Here is a 20,094-nt window from a genome sequence, read left to right on the forward strand (position 1 = left end):
GCCTCTCTCTCTTTTCTCTCCTTTTCTCTTTTCTCCCTTTTCTCTCTCTCTCTTCTCTCCCTCTCTTTTCTCCTCCTCTCTCTCTCTCTCTTTTATCTCCTTTTCTCTTTCCCCCTTTTCTCCCCCTCTTTTCTCCCCCTCTCTTTTCTCCCTCTCGCTTTTCTCTCTCTTTTCTCTCTCTCTTTTCTCTCTCTCTCTTCTCTTTCTCTCTTCTCTCTCTCTTTTCCCTTGTCTCCTCCCTCTTTTTTCTCTCTTTCTCTCTTTTCTCTCTCTCTCTCTCTCTCTCTTTTCTCCCCCTCGCGCTCTCCTCTCGCTCTCTCCTCTCGCTCTCTCCTCTCTTTCTCTCTCTCCCCCTCTTTTCTCCCCCTCGCTTTTCTCCCCCTCGCTTTTCTCCCCCTCGCTCTTCTCCCTCTCGCTCTTCTCCCTCTCTCTCTCTCTTTTCTCTCCTCTTCTCTTTCTCTCTTCTCTCTCTCTTTTCTCTCCTTTTCTCTTTTCTCCCTCTTTTCTCTTGTCTCCTCCCTCTTTTCTTTCTCTCTTTTCTTTCTCTCTTTTCTCTCTCTCTTTTCTCTCTCTCTGTCCCTCTTTTCTCCCCCTCGCTCCTCCCCCTCGCTCTCTCCCCCTCGCTCTCTCCCCCTCGCTCTCTCCTCTCGCTCCCTCTCCCCCCTCTCTCTTCCCTCTCCTCTCTCATAGAACATTACAGCGCAGTACAGGCCCTTCGGCCCTCGATGTTGCGCCGACCTGTGAAACCACTCTAAAGCTCATCTACACTATAGAACCCTCTCTTCATAGAGTTTACAGTGCAATTACAATTTACAATTTACACCGGCTCTTGGAAAGAGCACCCTACCCAAGCCCACACCTCCACCCTATCCCCATAACCCAGTAACCCCACCCAACACTAAGGGCAATTTTGGACACTAAGGGCAATTTAGCACGGCCAATCCACCTAACCTGCACATCTTTGGACTGTGGGAGTAAGTCGGAGCACCCGGAGGAAACCCACGCACACACTGGGAGGATGTGCAGACTCCGCACAGACAGTGACCCAAACCGGGAATCGAACCTGGGACCCTGGAGCTGTGAAGCAATTGTGCTGTCCACAAGGCTACCGTGCTGCACAGACTTACTTTTCTCCCTCTCTTTTCTCCCTTTCGCTCTCTTTTCCCTTTCTCGCTCCTCGCTCCTCTCTTTCTCTGTCTCTCCTCTCTTTCTCTCTTCTCTCTCTCCTCTCTCTCCCCCCTCTCTTTTCTCTCCCTCCCTCTCTTTTCTCTCTTCTCTTTCTCTATTTTCTCTCTCTCTCTCCTCTCTCCTCTCTCTTCTCTCTCTCTCCTCTCTCTCTCTTTCTCTTCTCTCTCTCTCTCTCTCTCTCTCTCTCTCTCTCTCTCTCTCCTCTTTCTCTCTCCTCTCTCTTCTCTCTCTCCTCTCTTCTCTCTCTCCCCTCTCTCTTCTCTCTTTCTGCTCTCTCTTCTCTCTCTCCTCTCTTTCTCTCTCCTCTCTCTTCTCGCTCTCCTCTCTTCTCTCTCTCCCCTCTTCTCTCTTTCTGCTCTCTCTCTCTTCTCTCTCTTTCTCTCTCTCCTCTCTCTTCTCTCTCGCTTTCTCTTCACTCTCTCTCTCTTCCCTCTCTCTCTCTCTCCTCTCTCTCACTCTCTTCTCTCTTTCTTTTCTCTTTTCTCCCCTCTCTTTCTAATCTCTTTTCTCCCCTCTCTTTCTAATTTAATCCATTTTAGCACCAATGCCTTTCCGGTGAATCTGCACCCTTTGGCCAGCACGGTGGCACAGTGGTTAGCACTACTGCCTCACGGCGCCGAGGACCCGGGTTCGATCCCGGCTCTGGGTCACTGTCCATGTGGAGTTTGCACATTCTCCCCGTGTCTGCGTGGGTTTCACCCTCAACCCAAAGATGTGCAGGGTAGGTGGATTGGGCACGCTAAATTGCCCCTGAATTGGAAAAAAAAAAAATTAGGTACATTAATTTTTTAAAAAACGAATCTGCACCCGCTCCGAGGCCAGTAGAACCGTCCCGATGTGCCTGAAGCTTATAAAGATTATAAGTAAAAATAAAAGAAACCCTGCCCCTCTGTAAGATATGTGACAGGGTGTTTCTGAGCGCGTGTGTCTTGTCTCGGCGCTGCCCTGTCTGTGGTCCCCTCCACGCTTGCGTCTGGGTTACTGAAGTAACTCTGGTTCCTCCGCAGATCCTGATTGTAACTCTCCGAGCTGCCTTCCCCAACGTGATCCGGTTCTGCTGCTGTGTGGCTGTGATCTACATGGGCTACTGCTTCTGTGGCTGGATAGTGCTGGGGCCTTATCACGACAAGGTAGGTGGGGCGGAACGCTGGCCTGGGCAAGACCCAGCTCTCGAAGGACCATGCATCTCACCAGCTGTTTGGCAACTTCGGGGTGTGTCAAATCGTTTCAGAGCCAACTTTCTCCAAGGTGTGATAAATGACTAGCTTGTCTGTTTTAGTAATAATTGAAGGATGAAGCAAATCACTGGGAGAGCTCTGCTGTTCTTCGAATAACGGCCGTAGAATCTTTTGCAATCGTCTGAGAGGACAGTTCGGCATTTGAGTGATGGACTCTTGGGACTGCACAGGGCGTGTCTGCCTAGGTTAGAGTGCTCAAATATCTGAAGTGTGTCTTGAACCCTAACCCTCTGACACAGATGAGTGTTAGCTGCTGAGCTGGTAGTTTGCTCTTTGCTGTGGGTATGCTCCAGTTCTATTGGCTACAGGGAAGGTCGGATGGGTAATGAATTCTCATCCCTGACAGCGACTCCAGTCTCGAGAACGAGGAGCTGATATCTGGTGGTTCCTGCAGACGCCCAGCTTATGCTGTCCCAGCGCAAAGACCGTGCAGCGTATTCGCCAGTCCCACTGATCTGTCAATCCAGCCCCCACATTCCAGCGGGGAGAGGGGCCAGCGGGGAGAGGGGGCAGCGGTGGAGGAACGGGGCGAGGGGGCAGCATTGGAGGAGAGGGGCGAGGGGGGGTAGCGGTGGAGGAGCGGGGCGAGGGGGAAACGATGGAGGAGCGGGGCGAGGGGGTAGCGGTGGAGGAGCGGGGCGAGGGGGTAGTGGTGGAGGAGCGGGGCGAGGGGGGTAGCGGTGGAGGAGCGGGGCGAGGGGGTAGTGGTGGAGGAGCGGGGCGAGGGGGGTAGCAGGGCGAGGGGACAGTGATGGAGGAGCTGGTCGAGCGGGCAGCAATGGAGGAGCGGGGCGAGGGGGTAGCGGTGGAGGAGCGGGGCGAGGGGGTCGCGGTGGAGGAGCGGGGCGAGGGGGGTAGCGGTGGAGGAGCGGGGCGAGGGGGGTAGTGGTGGAGGAGCGGGGCGAGCGGGCAGCAATGGAGGAGCGGGGCGAGGGGGTAGTGGTGGAGGAGAGGGGCGAGGGGGTAGTGGTGGAGGAGCGGGGCGAGGGGGCAGCGGGCCGAGGGGGTAGCAGGCCGAGGGGGCAGCGGGCCGAGGGGGCAGCGGGCCGAGGGGGCAGCGGGCCGAGGGGGTAGCGGGGCGAGGGGGCAGCGGGCCGAGGGGGCAGCGGGCCGAGGGGGTAGCGGGGCGAGGGGGGTAGCGGGGCGAGGGGACAGTGATGGAGGAGCGGGGCGAGGGGGTAGTGGTGGAGGAGCGGGCCGAGGGGGCAGCGGGCCGAGGGGGTAGCGGGGCAAAGGGGTAGCGGGGCGAGGGGGTAGCGGGGCGAGGGGACAGTGATGGAGGAGCGGGGCGAGGGGGGCAGCGGGCCGAGGGGGTAGCGGGGCGAGGGGGTAGCAGGGCGAGGGGACAGTGATGGAGGAGCGGGGCGAGGGGGTAGGGGTGGAGGAGCTGGGATAGGGGGCAACGGTGGAGGAGCTCCTTCACCGCTACCCCCTCGCCCAGCTCCTTCACCGCTGCCCGCTGCCCCCTTCGCCCCGCTGCCCCTCGCCCCGCTCCTCCACCGCTACTCCCTCGCCCAGCTCCTTCACCGTTGCCCCCTCGCCCAGCTCCTTCACCGTTGCCCGCTGCCCCCTTCGCCCCGCTGCCCCCTTGCCCCGCTCCTTCACCGCTGCCCCCTCGCCCCGCTGCCCCCTTGCCCACCGCTACCCACTCGCCCGGTTATGCCTTGTCTCCCGTTCCCCCGCTACCTGCTCCTCCTCCGCTACAACCTCCCACCCCATCACCTCTGCTACCCTCTCCACTCCTCCACCTCCGCTACCCCCTCCCACCGCTCCTGGCTCTGTCAGGTTTCTCATGGTAAAGTTGCTCCATTGAAGTTTCTGTCCAGTATCTCTTGCTGTTGACCCGGGGGGGAGGGGGTGACACTGCGAGCGGCTGGCCTGTGGCCAGTGTTCGAGCCAGCGCACATTGGCCGGGTTTCCATCTGACCACAAAGGGAGGACTGAGTCTTGCGGGAAGCGGTGCTGATGTTCCTCATTCTGTTGCAGTTTCGGACGCTCTCCATGGTCTCGGAATGTTTGTTTTCGCTCATCAATGGGGACGACATGTTTGTGACCTTCTCGCACATGAGGCAGAAGAGTGCTCTGGTCTGGCTGTTCAGCCAGATCTACCTGTACACCTTCATCAGTCTCTTCATCTACATGGTCCTCAGCCTGTTCATCGCTCTCATCACTGGCTCCTATGAAGCCGTCAAGGTTTGTGTCCGCAAGAGTTGGGAGGACAGGCGCATGTTGCCGATTATATTTCAGAGGAATAGCCGAGATAGTGCTCTGCCTTCTGCCCAGTGGATAATTGCGGGATCTTGCTGTGTGAAATAATGGCCGACGTGTTCCGTTACCGCCGAGTTCTTCACAGAATTTCAAGTCTTTTGCAATAGATCTAAAGAGCTGTGATGACGTCCAAACCTTTCGATCTCCGTTTCGCACGGCTTGTGAACAGTCGGGTGGGGACAGGACGGGGGGAGGGGGGGGGGGGGGGGGGGGGGCGGAGACAGAATGGGGGGGGGGGGGGGGGGGAGTCTTGTTTAGACACATCCTCTTTGCTGGATTGATATCCAGGGCTGAGGGGGAATGTGGATCAGCGATATCTGTGTTACCGTTCAGCCGCTGATTCGGGGGGGGGGGTGAGAGGGGCAAGTTTGGGTGGTCTTTAACTATTTTAACCTGCCTGCTTTCTCACTTTTTACAAAAAGACTTCTTTCTTCTGTGCAGCTGACATATAGACTGCCACCTCCGGGTGGCAGTATTGCTCCACGAGAGTGACTCTCTCAGTAAAGATTGGCAGCGAGGCTGTTGTGCCATCGCCACTGTCAGCTCTGCCATCCCCGCTGTGTCAGCTCTGCCACCCTCGCCGTCTCCTCTCCCCGGAGCGTCCAGCTCCCCGTCTCCTCTCCCCGGAGCGTCCAGCTCCCCGTCTCCTCTCCCCGGAGCGTCCAGCTCCCCGTCTCCTCTCCCCGGAGCGTCCAGCTCCCCGTCTCCTCTCCCCGGAGCGCCCAGCTCCCCGTCTCCTCTCCCCGGAGCGTCCGGCTCCCCGTCTCCTCTCCCCGGAGCGTCCAGCTCCCCGTCTCCTCTCCCCGGAGCGTCCAGCTCCCCGTCTCCTCTCCCCGGAGCGTCCAGCTCCCCGTCTCCTCTCCCCGGAGCGTCCAGCTCCCCGTCTCCTCTCCCCGGAGCGTCCAGCTCCCCGTCTCCTCTCCCCGGAGCGTCCAGCTCCCCGTCTCCTCTCCCCGTCTCCTCTCCCCGGAGCGTCCAGCTCCCCGTCTCCTCTCCCCGGAGCGTCCAGCTCCCCGTCTCCTCTCCCCGGAGCGTCCAGCTCCCCGTCTCCTCTCCCCGCCTCCTCTCCCCGGAGCGTCCGACTCCCCGTCTCCTCTCCCCGGAGCGTCCAGCTCCCCGTCTCCTCTCCCCGGAGCGTCCAGCTCCCCGTCTCCTCTCCCCGGAGCGTCCAGCTCCCCGTCTCCTCTCCCCGCCTCCTCTCCCCGGAGCGTCCGACTCCCCGTCTCCTCTCCCCGGAGCGTCCAGCTCCCCGTCTCCTCTCCCCGGAGCGTCCAGCTCCCCGTCTCCTCTCCCCGGAGCGTCCAGCTCCCCGTCTCCTCTCCCCGTCTCCTCTCCCCGTCTCCTCTCCCCCTCTCCTCTCCCCGTCTCCTCTCCCCCTCTCCTCTCCCCGTCTCCTCTCCCCGGAGCGTCCAGCTCCCCGTCTCCTCTCCCCGGAGCGTCCAGCTCCCCGTCTCCTCTCCCCGGAGCGTCCAGCTCCCCGTCTCCTCTCCCCGGAGCGTCCAGCTCCCCGTCTCCACTCCCCGGAGCGCCCAGCTCCCCGTCTCCTCTCCCCGGAGCGTCCAGCTCCCCGTCTCCTCTCCCCGGAACGTCCAGCTCCCCGTCTCCTCTCCCCGGAACGTCCAGCTCCCCGTCTCCTCTCCCCGGAGCGTCCAGCTCGTCGTCTCCTCTCCCCGGAGCGTCCAGCTCCCCGTCTCCACTCCCCGTCTCCTCTCCCCGGAGCGTCCAGCTCCCCGTCTCCTCTCCCCGGAGCGTCCAGCTCCCCGTCTCCTCTCCCCGGAGCGTCCAGCTCCCCGTCTCCACTCCCCGGAGCGTCCAACTCGCCGTCTCCTCTCCCCGGAGCATCCAGCTCCCCGTCTCCTCTCCCCGGAGCGCCCAGCTCCCTGTCTCCTCTCCCCGGAGCGTCCAGCTCGACGTCTCCTCTCCCCGGAGCGTCCAGCTCCCCGTCTCCTCTCCCCGGAGCGTCCAGCTCGACGTCTCCTCTCCCCGGAGCGTCCAGCTCCCCGTCTCCTCTCCCCGGAGCGTCCAGCTCCCCGTCTCCTCTCCCCGGAGCGTCCAGCTCCCCGTCTCCTCTCCCCGGAGCGTCCAGCTCCCCGTCTCCTCTCCCCGGAGCGTCCAGCTCCCCGTCTCCTCTCCCCGCCTCCTCTCCCCGGAGCGTCCAGCTCCCCGTCTCCTCTCCCCGGAGCGTCCAGCTCCCCGTCTCCTCTCCCCGGAGCGTCCAGCTCCCCGTCTCCACTCCCCGTCTCCTCTCCCCGGAGCGTCCAGCTCCCCGTCTCCTCTCCCCGGAGCGTCCAGCTCGACGTCTCCTCTCCCCGGAGCGTTCAGCTCCCCGTCTCCTCTCCCCGGAGCGTCCAGCTCCCCGTCTCCTCTCCCCGGAGCGTCCAGCTCCCCGTCTCCTCTCCCCGGAGCGTCCAGCTCCCCGTCTCCTCTCCCCGGAGCGTCCAGCTCCCCGTCTCCTCTCCCCGCCTCCTCTCCCCGGAGCGTCCAGCTCCCCGTCTCCTCTCCCCGGAGCGTCCAGCTCCCCGTCTCCTCTCCCCGGAGCGTCCAGCTCCCCGTCTCCACTCCCCGTCTCCTCTCCCCGGAGCGTCCAGCTCCCCGTCTCCACTCCCCGGAGCGTCCAGCTCCCCGTCTCCTCTCCCCGGAGCGTCCAGCTCCCCGTCTCCTCTCCCCGGAGCGTCCAGCTCCCCGTCTCCTCTCCCCGGAGCGTCCAGCTCCCCGTCTCCTCTCCCCGGAGCGTCCAGCTCCCCGTCTCCTCTCCCCGGAGCGTCCAGCTCCCCGTCTCCACTCCCCGTCTCCTCTCCCCGGAGCGTCCAGCTCCCCGTCTCCACTCCCCGTCTCCTCTCCCCGGAGCATCCAGCTCGCCGTCTCCTCTCCCCGGAGCGTCCAGCTCCCCGTCTCCTCTCCCCGTCTCCTCTCCCCGGAGCGTCCAGCTCCCCGTCTCCTCTCCCCGTCTCCTCTCCCCGGAGCGTCCAGCTCGCCGTCTCCTCTCCCCGGAGCGTCCAGCTCCCCGTCTCCTCTCCCCGGAGCGTCCAGCTCCCCGTCTCCTCTCCCCGTCTCCTCTCCCCGGAGCGTCCGACTCCCCGTCTCCTCTCCCCGTCTCCTCTCCCCGGAGCGTCCGGCTCCCCGTCTCCTCTCCCCGGAGCGTCCAGCTCCCCGTCTCCTCTCCCCGGAGCGTCCAACTCGCCGTCTCCTCTCCCCGGAGCGCCCAGCTCCCCGTCTCCTCTCCCCGGAGCGTCCAGCTCCCCGTCTCCTCTCCCCGGAGCGTCCGGCTCCCCGTCTCCTCTCCCCGGAGCGTCCAGCTCCCCGTCTCCTCTCCCCGGAACGTCCAGCTCCACGTCTCCTCTCCCCGGAACGTCCAGCTCTCCGTCTCCTCTCCCCGGTGCGTCCAGCTCCCCGTCTCCTCTCCCCGGAGCGTCCAGCTCCCCGTCTCCTCTCCCCGGAACGTCCAGCTCCCCGTCTCCTCTCCCCGGAGCGTCCAGCTCCCCGTCTCCTCTCCCCGGAGCGTCCGGCTCCCCGTCTCCTCTCCCCGGAGCGTCCAGCTCCCCGTCTCCTCTCCCCGGAGCGTCCAACTCGCCGTCTCCTCTCCCCGGAGCGCCCAGCTCCCCGTCTCCTCTCCCCGGAGCGTCCGGCTCCCCGTCTCCTCTCCCCGGAGCGTCCGGCTCCCCGTCTCCTCTCCCCGGAGCGTCCAGCTCCCCGTCTCCTCTCCCCGGAGCGTCCAACCCCCCGTCTCCTCTCCCCGGAGCGTCCAGCTCCCCGTCTCCTCTCCCCGGAGCGTCCAGCTCCCCGTCTCCTCTCCCCGGAGCGTCCAGCTCCCCGTCTCCTCTCCCCGGAGCGTCCGACTCCCCGTCTCCTCTCCCCGGAGCGTCCAGCTCCCCGTCTCCACTCCCCGGAGCGTCCAGCTCCCCGTCTCCTCTCCCCGGAGCGTCCAGCTCCCCGTCTCCTCTCCCCGGAGCGTCCAGTTCCCCGTCTCCTCTCCCCGGAGCGTCCAACTCCCCGCCTCCTCTCCCCGGAGCGTCCAGCTCCCCGTCTCCACTCCCCGGAGCGTCCAGCTCCCCGTCTCCTCTCCCCGGAGCGTCCAGCTCCCCGTCTCCTCTCCCCGGAGCGTCCAGCTCCCCGTCTCCTCTCCCCGGAGCGTCCAGCTCCCCGTCTCCTCTCCCCGGAGCGTCCAGCTCCCCGTCTCCTCTCCCCGGAGCGTCCAGCTCCCCGTCTCCTCTCCCCGGAGCGTCCAGCTCCCCGTCTCCTCTCCCCGGAACGTCCGGCTCCCCGTCTCCTCTCCCCGGAGCGTCCAGCTCCCCGTCTCCTCTCCCCGGAGCGTCCGGCTCCCCGTCTCCTCTCCCCGGAGCGTCCGGCTCCCCGTCTCCTCTCCCCGGAGCGTCCAGCTCCCCGTCTCCTCTCCCCGGAGCGTCCGGCTCCCTGTCTCCTCTCCCCGGAGCGTCCAGCTCCCCGTCTCCTCTCCCCGCCTCCTCTCCCCGGAGCGTCCAGCTCCCCGTCTCCTCTCCCCGTCTCCTCTCCCCGGAGCGTCCAGCTCCCCATCTCCACTACGCAGAGCGTCCAGCTCGCCGTCTCCTCTCCCCGTCTCCTCTCCCCGTCTCCTCTCCCCGGAGCGTCCAGCTCCCCGTCTCCCCTCCCTGGAGCGCCCAGCTCCCCGTCTCCTCTCCCTGGACCGTCCAGCTCCCCGTCTCCTCTCCCCGGAGCGTCCAGCTCCCCGTCTCCTCTCCGCGGAGCGTCCAGCTCCCCGTCTCCTCTCCCCGGAGCGTCCAGCTCCCCGTCTCCTCTCCCCGGAGCGTCCAGCTCATCACCTCCTCTGCCCCAGGGCGCGTCCGGCTCGTCACCTCCACTTCCCATCATGTTGTTTCTATTCCAGCACCATGGGATCTGCGGGATGCATCCCATCGAGCTCCGCGAATTCATCGCTGAGTGCACAGATGCTCCAAACTCTGGCAAATACCGCGAGGTGGAGAGCTCCGTCTGCTCCTTTTTCTGCTGTTGTGACAGGTAAAGCAGGAGTTGGTAAACGCGGTACCTTGACCACAAATGGCAGCCTAATGAGTTCATCTTAAAGTTAAAGTTAATCTTCTTTGATATGTAAAAATAACAAAAGTGTAAAATACAGCCTGCCCTCAAAACTGGAGCAGGTCGTTAAGCATCAAAGTAACAATACAGAAATAGAATCCGCGCTAACGACTGTTAAATATGGATCTACATGAGTAACAAGAAGTTGTGATGCCACAGCACCTACTGATAACGTCAGCAATGCATTTAAATGTGGTGCAAAGTCATAATTCTTCATAAACCTGTCTTTCCCCCCCCCCCCCTAGACTACACTTTGATCTCCGCAGTTAACACCGGTGACCCCGTCAGCTTCTCCTCCACTTTGCCTTTCATGACGTAGAGCCCTGCAAGCTGCGGCCCGAGGATCTACGAACAATTTAACTGCAGTGACCCGCAATGTACCTTGTTCATCTCTGAAAACCTCAGGATATTCCTGAACGATGGGTGGTTCAGCTGAATTTTCCTGAGCCAGTCATGCCCCAGTAGACTAGGCCCATGGCCCTTTTACTACCAGGAGCCGTGCTCTTGCTTCTTGGCTGTTGTATGCAATGTCTACCTCTAAGGCGCCAAGCAATGGTACAGTCTCGTCGGTGTACGTCCGAAGGTTGACTCCTGCCTGGGTAAGGGCTGATGCCTCCTCAGGGCCCCAAATCTTCCTGAAGGTCTCCTCACTGGATTACCGATTTTGATTTCTGTCCATCAACCTTCACTGTATCATAAATATGCTCTATACGGGCATCACAGTGGCCCAGTGGTTAGCACTGCTGCCTCACGGCGCTGAGGTCTCGGGTTCGATCCCGGCTCTGGGTCACTGTCCGTGTGGAGTTTGCACATTTCATAGATTTCATAGAATTTTACAGTGCAGAAGGAGGCCATTCGGCCCATCGAGTCTGCACCGGCTCTTGGAAAGAGCACCCTACCCACGGTCAACACCTCCACCCTATCCCCATAACCCAGTAACCCCACCCAACACTAAGGGCAATTTTGGACACTAAGGGCAATTTATCATGGCCAATCCACCTAACCTGCACATCTTTGGACTGTGGGAGGAAACCGGAGCACCCGGAGGAAACCCACGCAGACACGGGGAGGATGTGCAGACTCCGCACAGACAGTGACCCAAGCCGGAATCGAACCTGGGACCCTGGAGCTGTGAAGCAATTGTGCTAACCACCATGCTACCGTGCTGCCCACATTCTCCACGTGTTTGCGTGGATTTCACCCCAAAGATGTGCAGGGTTAGGTGGCTTGGCCACGCTAAATTGCCCCTTAATTGGAAAAACAAATTGGGTACTCTAAATTTTTTTTTTTTTTAAAGTAAGCCCTGTGCACTCCTCAGTCATAGAATCATCGAATTTACAGCTCAGAAGGAGGTCATTCGGCCCATCAAGTCTGCACCAGTCCTTGGAAAGAGCAGCCTACTTAAGCCCACACCTCCACCCTATCCCTGTAATCCCACCTAATCTTTTTTGGACACTAAGGGGCAATTTAGCACGGCCAATCCACCTAACCTGCACATCTCTGGACTGTGGGAGGAAACCGGAGCACCCGGAGGAAACCCACACACACACGGGGGGAACGTGCAGACTCCACACAGACCGTGACCCAAGCCGGAATCGAACCCGGGACCCTGGCGCTGTGAAGCCACAGTGCTAGCCACTTGTGCTACCGTGCTGCCCATGTTAAACATGTAATACATGTCCTCTCCCTGGTCTGAGCTCTCTGAGCGAGGTGCTGTGGACTGAGGCTTCCTTGCATTTGAAGTTTACTGCCCAGCCTTAGACTTTCTCTGAGCACCCGGCACTTCTTCACTAAATGACCCTTCTTGTTGCACTGGTGACAAACAGCATCCATAAACTTACAATGATTCGCATAATGTGACCCCCCCACACCTAAAACACTCCACCATCATCACCTTTTTACTTGCAGCTTCTTTTTCTACTTGATGCAGTGCACCTGCCTGTGCGCCGCCATTGGTCTTCTGAATATCTTTTGCATTATTATGGCAGCCATTTCCATGCCCCGAGTCATTTCTAGAGCCTTCTTAAAATTTTGGCTTCTCCCAGAAAACGCCGCTGAATGCTATCCTCATTTGATGCCCGCAAACTAGTCTGTCCCGAAGCATGTCTTCCAAAACTGCCCCAAACTCGCAATGTTCAGAGAGCTGGCGCAATTCAACAGCCAAGTTAGCTACGGACTGTCCCATCTTCCGAAAATGACTATGGAATTTGAGAAGTTGTGCAATTACTGAGGGCTATGGTTTTCTTTTTATAAATTTAGAGTACCCAATTCATTTTTTCCAATTAAGGGGCAATTTAGCGTGGCCAATCTACCTACCCTGCTCACCTTTGGGTTGTGGGGGCGAAACCCACGCAATCACGGGGGAGAATGCGCAAACTCCACACGGACAGTGACCCAGAGCCGGGATCGAAACTGGGACCTTGGCGCCGTGAGGCAGCAGGGCCAACCCACTGCGCCACCGTGCTGCCCAAGTGAGGGCTATGGTTGTGACGAGTGTAAATAAATTTGTAAATGAAATTCCCGCTGGCTTCCGTGGTGGTGGAGCTAAAATTCTCGCTAGTTTGTAAGTCTTTAATACACAAACCAAAACACATGCTGGGCCTGTATCCCTTGGAGTTTAGAAGAATGATCTTACTGAGACGTACAAGATCCTGAGGGGTCTTAACAGGGTGGATAAGAACAAAGAACAGTACAGCACAGAAACAGGCCCTTCGGCCCTCCAAGCCTGCGCCGATCACGTGTCCTATCTCGATCAACCGCCTGTATCCTTATGTACCCCGTCTGTTCATGTGTCTATCTAGATAAGTCTTAAAAGTCGCTAACGTATCTGTCTCCACCACCTCACTTGGCCGTGCATTCCAGGCCACCACCACCCTCTGTGTAAAAAAAACTTCCCCCGCACATCCCCACTGAACCTTTCCCCCCCTCACCTTGAACTTGTGCCCCCTTGTAATTGTCATTTCCGCCCTGGGAAAAAGCCTCCAACTGTTCACCCTATCTATACCCCTCATAATTTTATAAACGTCTATCAGGTCACCCTCAGCCTCCGTCTTTCTAGGGCAAAAAATCCCAGTTTATTCAATCTCTCCTCCCAGCTAATACCCTCCATACCAGGCAACATCTTGGTAAATCTTTTCTGTACTCTCTCCCAAATCCTTCTGGTCGTGTGGTGACCAGAATTGGACACAGTATTCCAAATGTGGCCTCACGAACATTCTATATAACTGTTGAAATGATGTTTCCCAAGTCAAGAATCAGAGGTGGTCTCAGGCCAATTTTGATGGAACAATTAGTGAGGTCCTGAGTTGTCCCAGTGTCTCCGAACACAGCTGGCATTAGTGCCCCTGTGAGGGTGCCAATGATGAGCAACCAGGTGGGCCGATTTAAACTAAGAAATTAAAAATACTTAATGCAAAAAGAGAATTGAACAAAATGCCCGTTGATAAGATTGTGACGCTCATGTTGATCACTGAAGACTTTTAAAGGCTTATTGAACGTGACACTCCCAAGTACAAACCAAGCTTAACTCTATTTGGAATCAATCCCCAGATCAAACGGGATTGGGAGCTTCACAGAGCCGAATTTGGATAATTGGGAACGATGGCGAATTTATTCGGTGGCTCTTGGAGGTGTGTTTGCGTGACTGGGCCTCGATTTTCAACCTGTCTGTCCCCTCCCTCCCACAGGATGACTACTTATGAGGACAACCTTTTGGTGAACTGAATGTGGCGAGTGCTCAAGACGCTGCCCGGACCTTGCGCAGTGGTTCCAGCTGGCCCCCCACGGTGTGCAGTAACCAAAATCTTCCAATCAAAGACACATGTTGGGGCGGACCCGCAGAGGCTCCGTCCTCTGCGCTCTCGAGTGGCACGGGAGCACACGCAGCAGAGTGGCTTGAGGGAGTGAGTAACGGAAATCCTTCCTCCGAATAACCGATCAAAATGACAAAACGTTTATCGTAAGGAAAAATATACGTTATCGTAGGAGATATTTTAATTTATACGCATTAATATAAAGAGAACTTTACCAAGAGACTTATCATGTTATTTAATGATTTTAACGCAAATGAACTGGGGGCATTGATATTTCTCTGCCCTCCCTGCATTCCACTGGCTGACGGGAAGTGCGACAGTGACTGGCTGTCTCACCGGATGTTGGAATCGACTCAACCCGACAGCTTCTGCTAGAGACAGATTTCCCGATGTGTGTGCGTGTTGGAGAGCGCTCCCGACTGAATTCTCTCCCCATGTAATTATCATTTATTTCTAACGCCTCCGCTGGTGAACTGGATCAATACTTCGGCAAATGGGGACTGTTATCCTCCGAGGTCAATGATTTTGCTGTAATCCCCATATTGATCAACCTCTGGGCTCAACATCTCAAGTGACCCCTTAATATTCTGTCCTCCAAACCTTGAATATTCAACTTAATTATTTTAGCTCTGGTGAAACTGTGTAATCTCCCCTCCAAAGCCAGTATATTCTTCATGTGATATCTGGAACTGAATGAAGCATTTACCAGCTTTTTTGTTTGTTAGCTAATAATTTTTCCCAGTCAGCAATCATCTAGAAGGTTGAGTGGGCTATCCAGCAGTTCTTTTGCCTTGTGAGCTGTGCCCTTTTTTTGCCCACAAGGTGCCTATTGATGTCCGTGGCCAATGGTTTTAGAGGCGGCGAGAGGGTTGTGGCGGAACTCTGGGGAAGGAGTGTGCTTCACTGCGGGCTTGCCAGATCCATTTAACCTGTATTGCAGCAAACAGTCTACAGAGTCTACTTTAAAAAGCTGATACCTGCCGATAAAAGGGGGGATTATTTCTCCCAATGCAGTGAGTGGAGGACAGTTGCACGATACAGATTTAAGTTACAAAACCAGTCTGCCGCTTAACAGCAGTGCAGCGTCCAGGTGGGATGTAAAGGGGAATCGCCCCATCATCTCCATTCTGACTGGGACTTGTGTTGAGGCGGATGCAGCAGCTGTTGGGGCGGAGTTGATGTAGTAATGTTGAGGTGTTACAGGCTCTCAGTGACTGTTTACAGGGACTACAGCCCCCTTGAGTAACTTCAGGTTTTGGGTTCGGGGCCATTTATCTCATGGTTCTGGTGAGAAGTATTCCAGCAGCGTCCATCCCGGAATGGGAGTGCCCCCTTCAGCGTTTTAGAGAATCATGTCTTAACTATGGTACAAGATTTTGGCTTGAGAGGGGTCCCCGGTGACCTGGATCTCTGCTGACAAAGCATTGGTGGCAAAGGGGCTGACCATTTAAAGGAGCTAAGTGTTGTTTTAATTTTGAAATACTTTTTTTTTAAACCTGTTAACACTTACAAAATCATGATTTTGATTCTTTTTAAGGCTAGACTACGTACAATTGAAATAATCCGCAAACTGACTGAGCTGTTTGTCTCCAGCTCTGATACATCAATTCCAATTCCTTGTCAGCGGGGGTTATAGGGGAGAGCGGTGGTTGTGGCAGGAGGTATTCCGAGAGCAACTCTAGCAGGGCACTGGGACAGTGTTGGGGATTCTAGTGGTGTCTGGCCAGCATTCAAACCGTGCTGTGAGACCTCCCCGTGCCCACCCCCTCCCCGTGCCCACCCCTCCCCCCTCCAGAGTTGGGGTCTGAAACTTTCCTGCAGGTAGATGTCTCCAAAGAAAATGGCAAATTCTAGGAATCTGAAGGGAGAACGGGCCACTCGCTAGCTGAGAGGGCGAGGGGGCACAGGCTAACGCCAGGCTCTCCGCCCCGTCTCATTCAGTGTTTAAAAACCACAAGAGTTTACCCAATGCTCTCGGGGTATGACCCTGACCCTTTTGGGAGTTCGGTTATGGCGAAGGGTCTGTATCTGAAACTGCTGAGTGGCCCGGTTCAAATGAAGGTGTGTGTGTATGTTAGTATGTGTGTGTATGTTAGTATGTGTGTGTATGTTAGTGTGTGTGTATGTTAGTGTGTGTGTATGTTAGTGTGTGTGTATGTATGTTGTGTGTGTGTATGTTAGTGTGTGTGTGTGTATGTTAGTGTGTGTATGTTAGTGTGTGTGTGTGTATGTTAGTGTGTGTATGTTAGTGTGTGTGTATGTTAGTGTGTGTGTATGTTAGTGTGTGTGTATGTTAGTGTGAATGTTAGTGTGTGTGTATGTTAGTGTGTGTATGTTAGTGTGTGTGTATGTATGTTAGTGTGTGTGTATGTATGTTAGTGTGTATGTATGTATGTTAGTGTGTGTATGTATGTTAGTGTGTGTGTGTATGTTAGTGTGTGTGTATGTATGTTAGTGTGTGTATGTTAGTGTGTGTGTGTATGTTAGTATGTGTGTGTATGTTAGTATGTGTGTGTATGTTAGTGTGTGTGTATGTATGTTAGTGTGTGTATGTATGTTAGTGTGTGTGTGTATGTTAGTGTGTGTATGTATGTTAGTGTGCGTGTGTATGTTAGTGTGTGTATGTATGTTAGTGTGTGTATGTATGTTAGTGTGTGTGTGTGTTAGTGTGTGTGTGTATATTAGTGTGTGTGTGCATATTAGTGTGTGTGTGTATGTTAGTGTGTGTGTGTATGTTAGTGTGTGTGTGTATGTTAGTGTGTGTGTATGTTAGTGTGTGTGTATGTTAGTGTGTGTGTATGTTAGTGTGTGTGTATGTTAGTGTGTGTGTATGTTAGTGTGTGTGTATGTATGTTAGTGTGTGTGTATGTATGTTAGTGTGTGTGTATGTATGTTAGTGTGTGTGTATGTATGTTAGTGTGTGTGTATGTATGTTAGTGTGTGTGTATGTATGTTAGTGTGTGTGTGTATGTATGTTAGTGTGTGTGTGTATGTATGTTAGTGTGTGTGTGTATGTATGTTAGTGTGTGTGTGTATGTATGTTAGTGTGTGTGTGTATGTTAGTGTGTGTGTGTATGTTGGTGTGTGCGTATGTTAGTGTGTGTATGTTAGTGTGTGTATGTTAGTGTGTGTATGTTAGTGTGTGTATGTTAGTGTGTGTATGTATGTATGTTAGTGTGTGTGTGTATGTTAGTGTGTATGTATGTTAGTGTGCGTGTGTATGTTAGTGTGTGTATGTATGTTAGTGTGTGTATGTATGTTAGTGTGTGTGTGTTAGTGTGTGTGTGTATATATTAGTGTGTGTGTGTATGTTAGTGTGTGTGTATGTTAGTGTGTGTGTATGTTAGTGTGTGTGTATGTTAGTGTGTGTGTATGTTAGTGTGTGTGTATGTTAGTGTGTGTGTATGTTAGTGTGTGTGTATGTTAGTGTGTGTGTATGTTAGTGTGTGTGTATGTTAGTGTGTGTGTATGTTAGTGTGTGTGTATGTTAGTGTGTGTGTATGTTAGTGTGTGTGTATGTTAGTGTGTGTGTATGTTAGTGTGTGTGTATGTATGTTAGTGTGTGTGTATGTATGTTAGTGTGTGTGTATGTATGTTAGTGTGTGTGTATGTATGTTAGTGTGTGTGTATGTATGTTAGTGTGTGTGTATGTATGTTAGTGTGTGTGTATGTATGTTAGTGTGTGTGTATGTATGTTAGTGTGTGTGTATGTATGTTAGTGTGTGTATGTATGTTAGTGTGTGTATGTATGTTAGTGTGTGTATGTTAGTGTGTGTGTGTGTATGTTAGTGTGTGTGTGTGTATGTTAGTGTGTGTGTGTGTATGTTGGTGTGTGCGTATGTTAGTGTGTATGTTAGTGTGTGTGCGTATGTTAGTGTGTGTGTATGTTAGTGTGAGTGTGTATGTTAGTGTGTGCGTATGTTAGTGTGTGCGTATGTTAGTGTGTGCGTATGTTAGTGTGTGCGTATGTTAGTGTGTGCGTATGTTAGTGTGTGCGTATGTTAGTGTGTGCGTATGTTAGTGTGTGCGTATGTTAGTGTGTGCGTATGTTAGTGTGTGCGTATGTTAGTGTGTGCGTATGTTAGTGTGTGCGTATGTTAGTGTGTGCGTATGTTAGTGTGTGCGTATGTTAGTGTGTGCGTATGTTAGTGTGTGCGTATGTTAGTGTGTGCGTATGTTAGTGTGTGCGTATGTTAGTGTGTGCGTATGTTAGTGTGTGCGTATGTTAGTGTGTGCGTATGTTAGTGTGTGCGTATGTTAGTGTGTGTGTATGTTAGTGTGTGTGTATGTTAGTGTGTGTGTATGTTAGTGTGTGTATGTTAGTGTGTGTATGTTAGTGTGTGTATGTTAGTGTGTGTATGTTAGTGTGTGTATGTTAGTGTGTGTATGTTAGTGTGTGTATGTTAGTGTGTGCGTATGTTAGTGTGTGCGTATGTTAGTGTGTGCGTATGTTAGTGTGTGCGTATGTTAGTGTGTGCGTATGTTAGTGTGTGCGTATGTTAGTGTGTGCGTATGTTAGTGTGTGCGTATGTTAGTGTGTGCGTATGTTAGTGTGTGCGTATGTTAGTGTGTGCGTATGTTAGTGTGTGCGTATGTTAGTGTTTGCGTATGTTAGTGTGTGCGTATGTTAGTGTGTGCGTATGTTTGTGTGTGTGCGTATGTGTGTGTGCGTATGTGTGTGTGCGTATGTGTGTGTGCGTATGTGTGTGTGCGTATGTGTGTGTGCGTATGTGTGTGTGCGTATGTGTGTGTGCGTATGTGTGTGTGCGTATGTGTGTGTGCGTATGTGTGTGTGCGTATGTGTGTGTGCGTATGTGTGTGTGCGTATGTGTGTGTGCGTATGTGTGTGTGCGTATGTGTGTGTGCGTATGTGTGTGTGCGTATGTGTGTGTGCGTATGTGTGTGTGCGTATGTGTGTGTGCGCGTATGTTTGTGTGTGTATGTTTGTGTGTGCGCGTATGTTAGTGTGTGCGTATGTGGGTGTGTGTGAGAAATGAAAATCACTTATTGTCACAAGTAGGCTTCAAATGAAGTTACTGTGAAAAGCCCCTAGTCGCCACATTCCGGCGCCTGTTTGGGGAGGCTGTTACGGGAATCGAACCGTGCTGCCGGCCTGCCTTGGTCTGCTTTAGAAGCCAGCGATTTAGCCCTGTGCTAAACAGCCCCTGTGTGTGTGCTTGAGCTGCAGATGGCTGGTGCCCATTGTGTTGTGAGGCATGAGTAATCCTCACATCTCTATCTCGATGTGAGGAAGCATGGGTAACTCTGGAAACTTGGTATTGGCACGTTGAGGGTTTATATTCCATCGATGCAGGGTTCACATCGCAGAGTTCGCATCGCAGAGTTCGCATCGCAGGGTTCACATCGCAGGGTTCGCATCGCAGGGTTCGCATCGCAGGGTTCGCATCGCAGGGTTAGCATCGCAGGGTTCGCATCGCAGGGTTCGCATCGCAGGGTTCACATCGCAGAGTTCGCATCGCAGAGTTCGCATCGCAGGGTTCGCATCGCAGGGTTCGCATCGCAGGGTTAGCATCGCAGGGTTCACATCGCAGGGTTCCCATCGCAGAGTTCGCATCGCAGAGTTAGCATCGCAGGGTTCGCATCGCAGGGTTCGCATCGCAGGGTTCGCATCGCAGGGTTCGCATCGCAGGGTTCCCATCGCAGGGTTCGCATCGCAGGGTTCGCATCGCAGGGTTCCCATCGCAGGGTTCGCATTGCTGCCCGTCACAATGGGAATGTGCCACTTCAGCGAATTTGAACGCTCGCAGCTCAGTATTAGGTTTATTTCGCATTGACAACTGGGGCCGTTTCCTTGCCCGTACGTTCCCTGTGTATGTGTTCTCTGCCTTGGCTCCGCTGCTCAGAATCCAGGAGCATTCTTCTCCAAGACACGTGTGTCAGCCTGTGTACAATTTCCTCTGTCATACTTCCAGACGCACAGCTAATAAATTCAGTTCAATGTGTTGAACTCGTTTGGGGTTTTATTCTCGATCTGGTCTCTGGTTCTTTGTTGGCAGTAACTCCTAGAAATGACCTTGTGTCCCCGGCGATCTGGAGTGTGTTTTTATTTAAACAGTCAAGTATCTTGCTAAATATTGTAATCTTGCATGCCGCTGTGTACTTTATTTTTTACAAGCTGCGCAGGCAGTGGCCTGAAAAGCATTCTTGTGCAATGAGGCACGATGGTAAACCACCCAGCTGGTTTCCTTTGCAAACTTACAAATAAGTAGCGAACAGTGTTTGTGCTGAGCGCTGGTAATTCACGACCGTTCCTCATTTCCTGAAAATAACCTGAAATGTAAACTCCGAACACTTCAAGCGAGATCCCATTTGCGGGCTCTAATTCCCGTCACTTCTAATAGTGTGCGATTATCCAAATGGCAGCAAAATCCTGCGGATGCTGGGAATCTGAAACAAAAACAGGAAACGCTGGGTACATCTGGCAGATGCTGTGGAGAGAGAAACCGAGTTAGCCTTGCGAGGCCTTGCGGCCCTTCTTCAGAACTGAAGAGGGGGAG

At 54.9% G+C, this 20,094-nt stretch overlaps 1 protein-coding gene across 1 annotated transcript in view; it reads left to right on the forward strand.

The window, feature by feature from the left end:
* LOC140403257 (mucolipin-1-like) overlaps nucleotides 1-19,539 on the forward strand; it is a 94,774-nt gene extending 75,235 nt beyond the window's left edge. Inside the window, exons 7-10 of the mRNA XM_072491030.1 lie at nucleotides 2,196-2,318; nucleotides 4,413-4,619; nucleotides 9,556-9,686; nucleotides 13,451-19,539. Of these exons, the coding sequence (XP_072347131.1) occupies nucleotides 2,196-2,318; nucleotides 4,413-4,619; nucleotides 9,556-9,686; nucleotides 13,451-13,487 (498 nt within the window). The 3' untranslated portion in view covers nucleotides 13,488-19,539. The remainder of the gene's footprint in view (nucleotides 1-2,195; nucleotides 2,319-4,412; nucleotides 4,620-9,555; nucleotides 9,687-13,450) is intronic.
* The last annotated feature ends 555 nt before the right edge of the window (nucleotides 19,540-20,094 follow it).

Source organism: Scyliorhinus torazame, chromosome 27 (assembly GCF_047496885.1).
Source record: "Scyliorhinus torazame isolate Kashiwa2021f chromosome 27, sScyTor2.1, whole genome shotgun sequence".
In the NCBI taxonomy this organism is placed as follows: domain Eukaryota; kingdom Metazoa; phylum Chordata; class Chondrichthyes; order Carcharhiniformes; family Scyliorhinidae; genus Scyliorhinus; species Scyliorhinus torazame.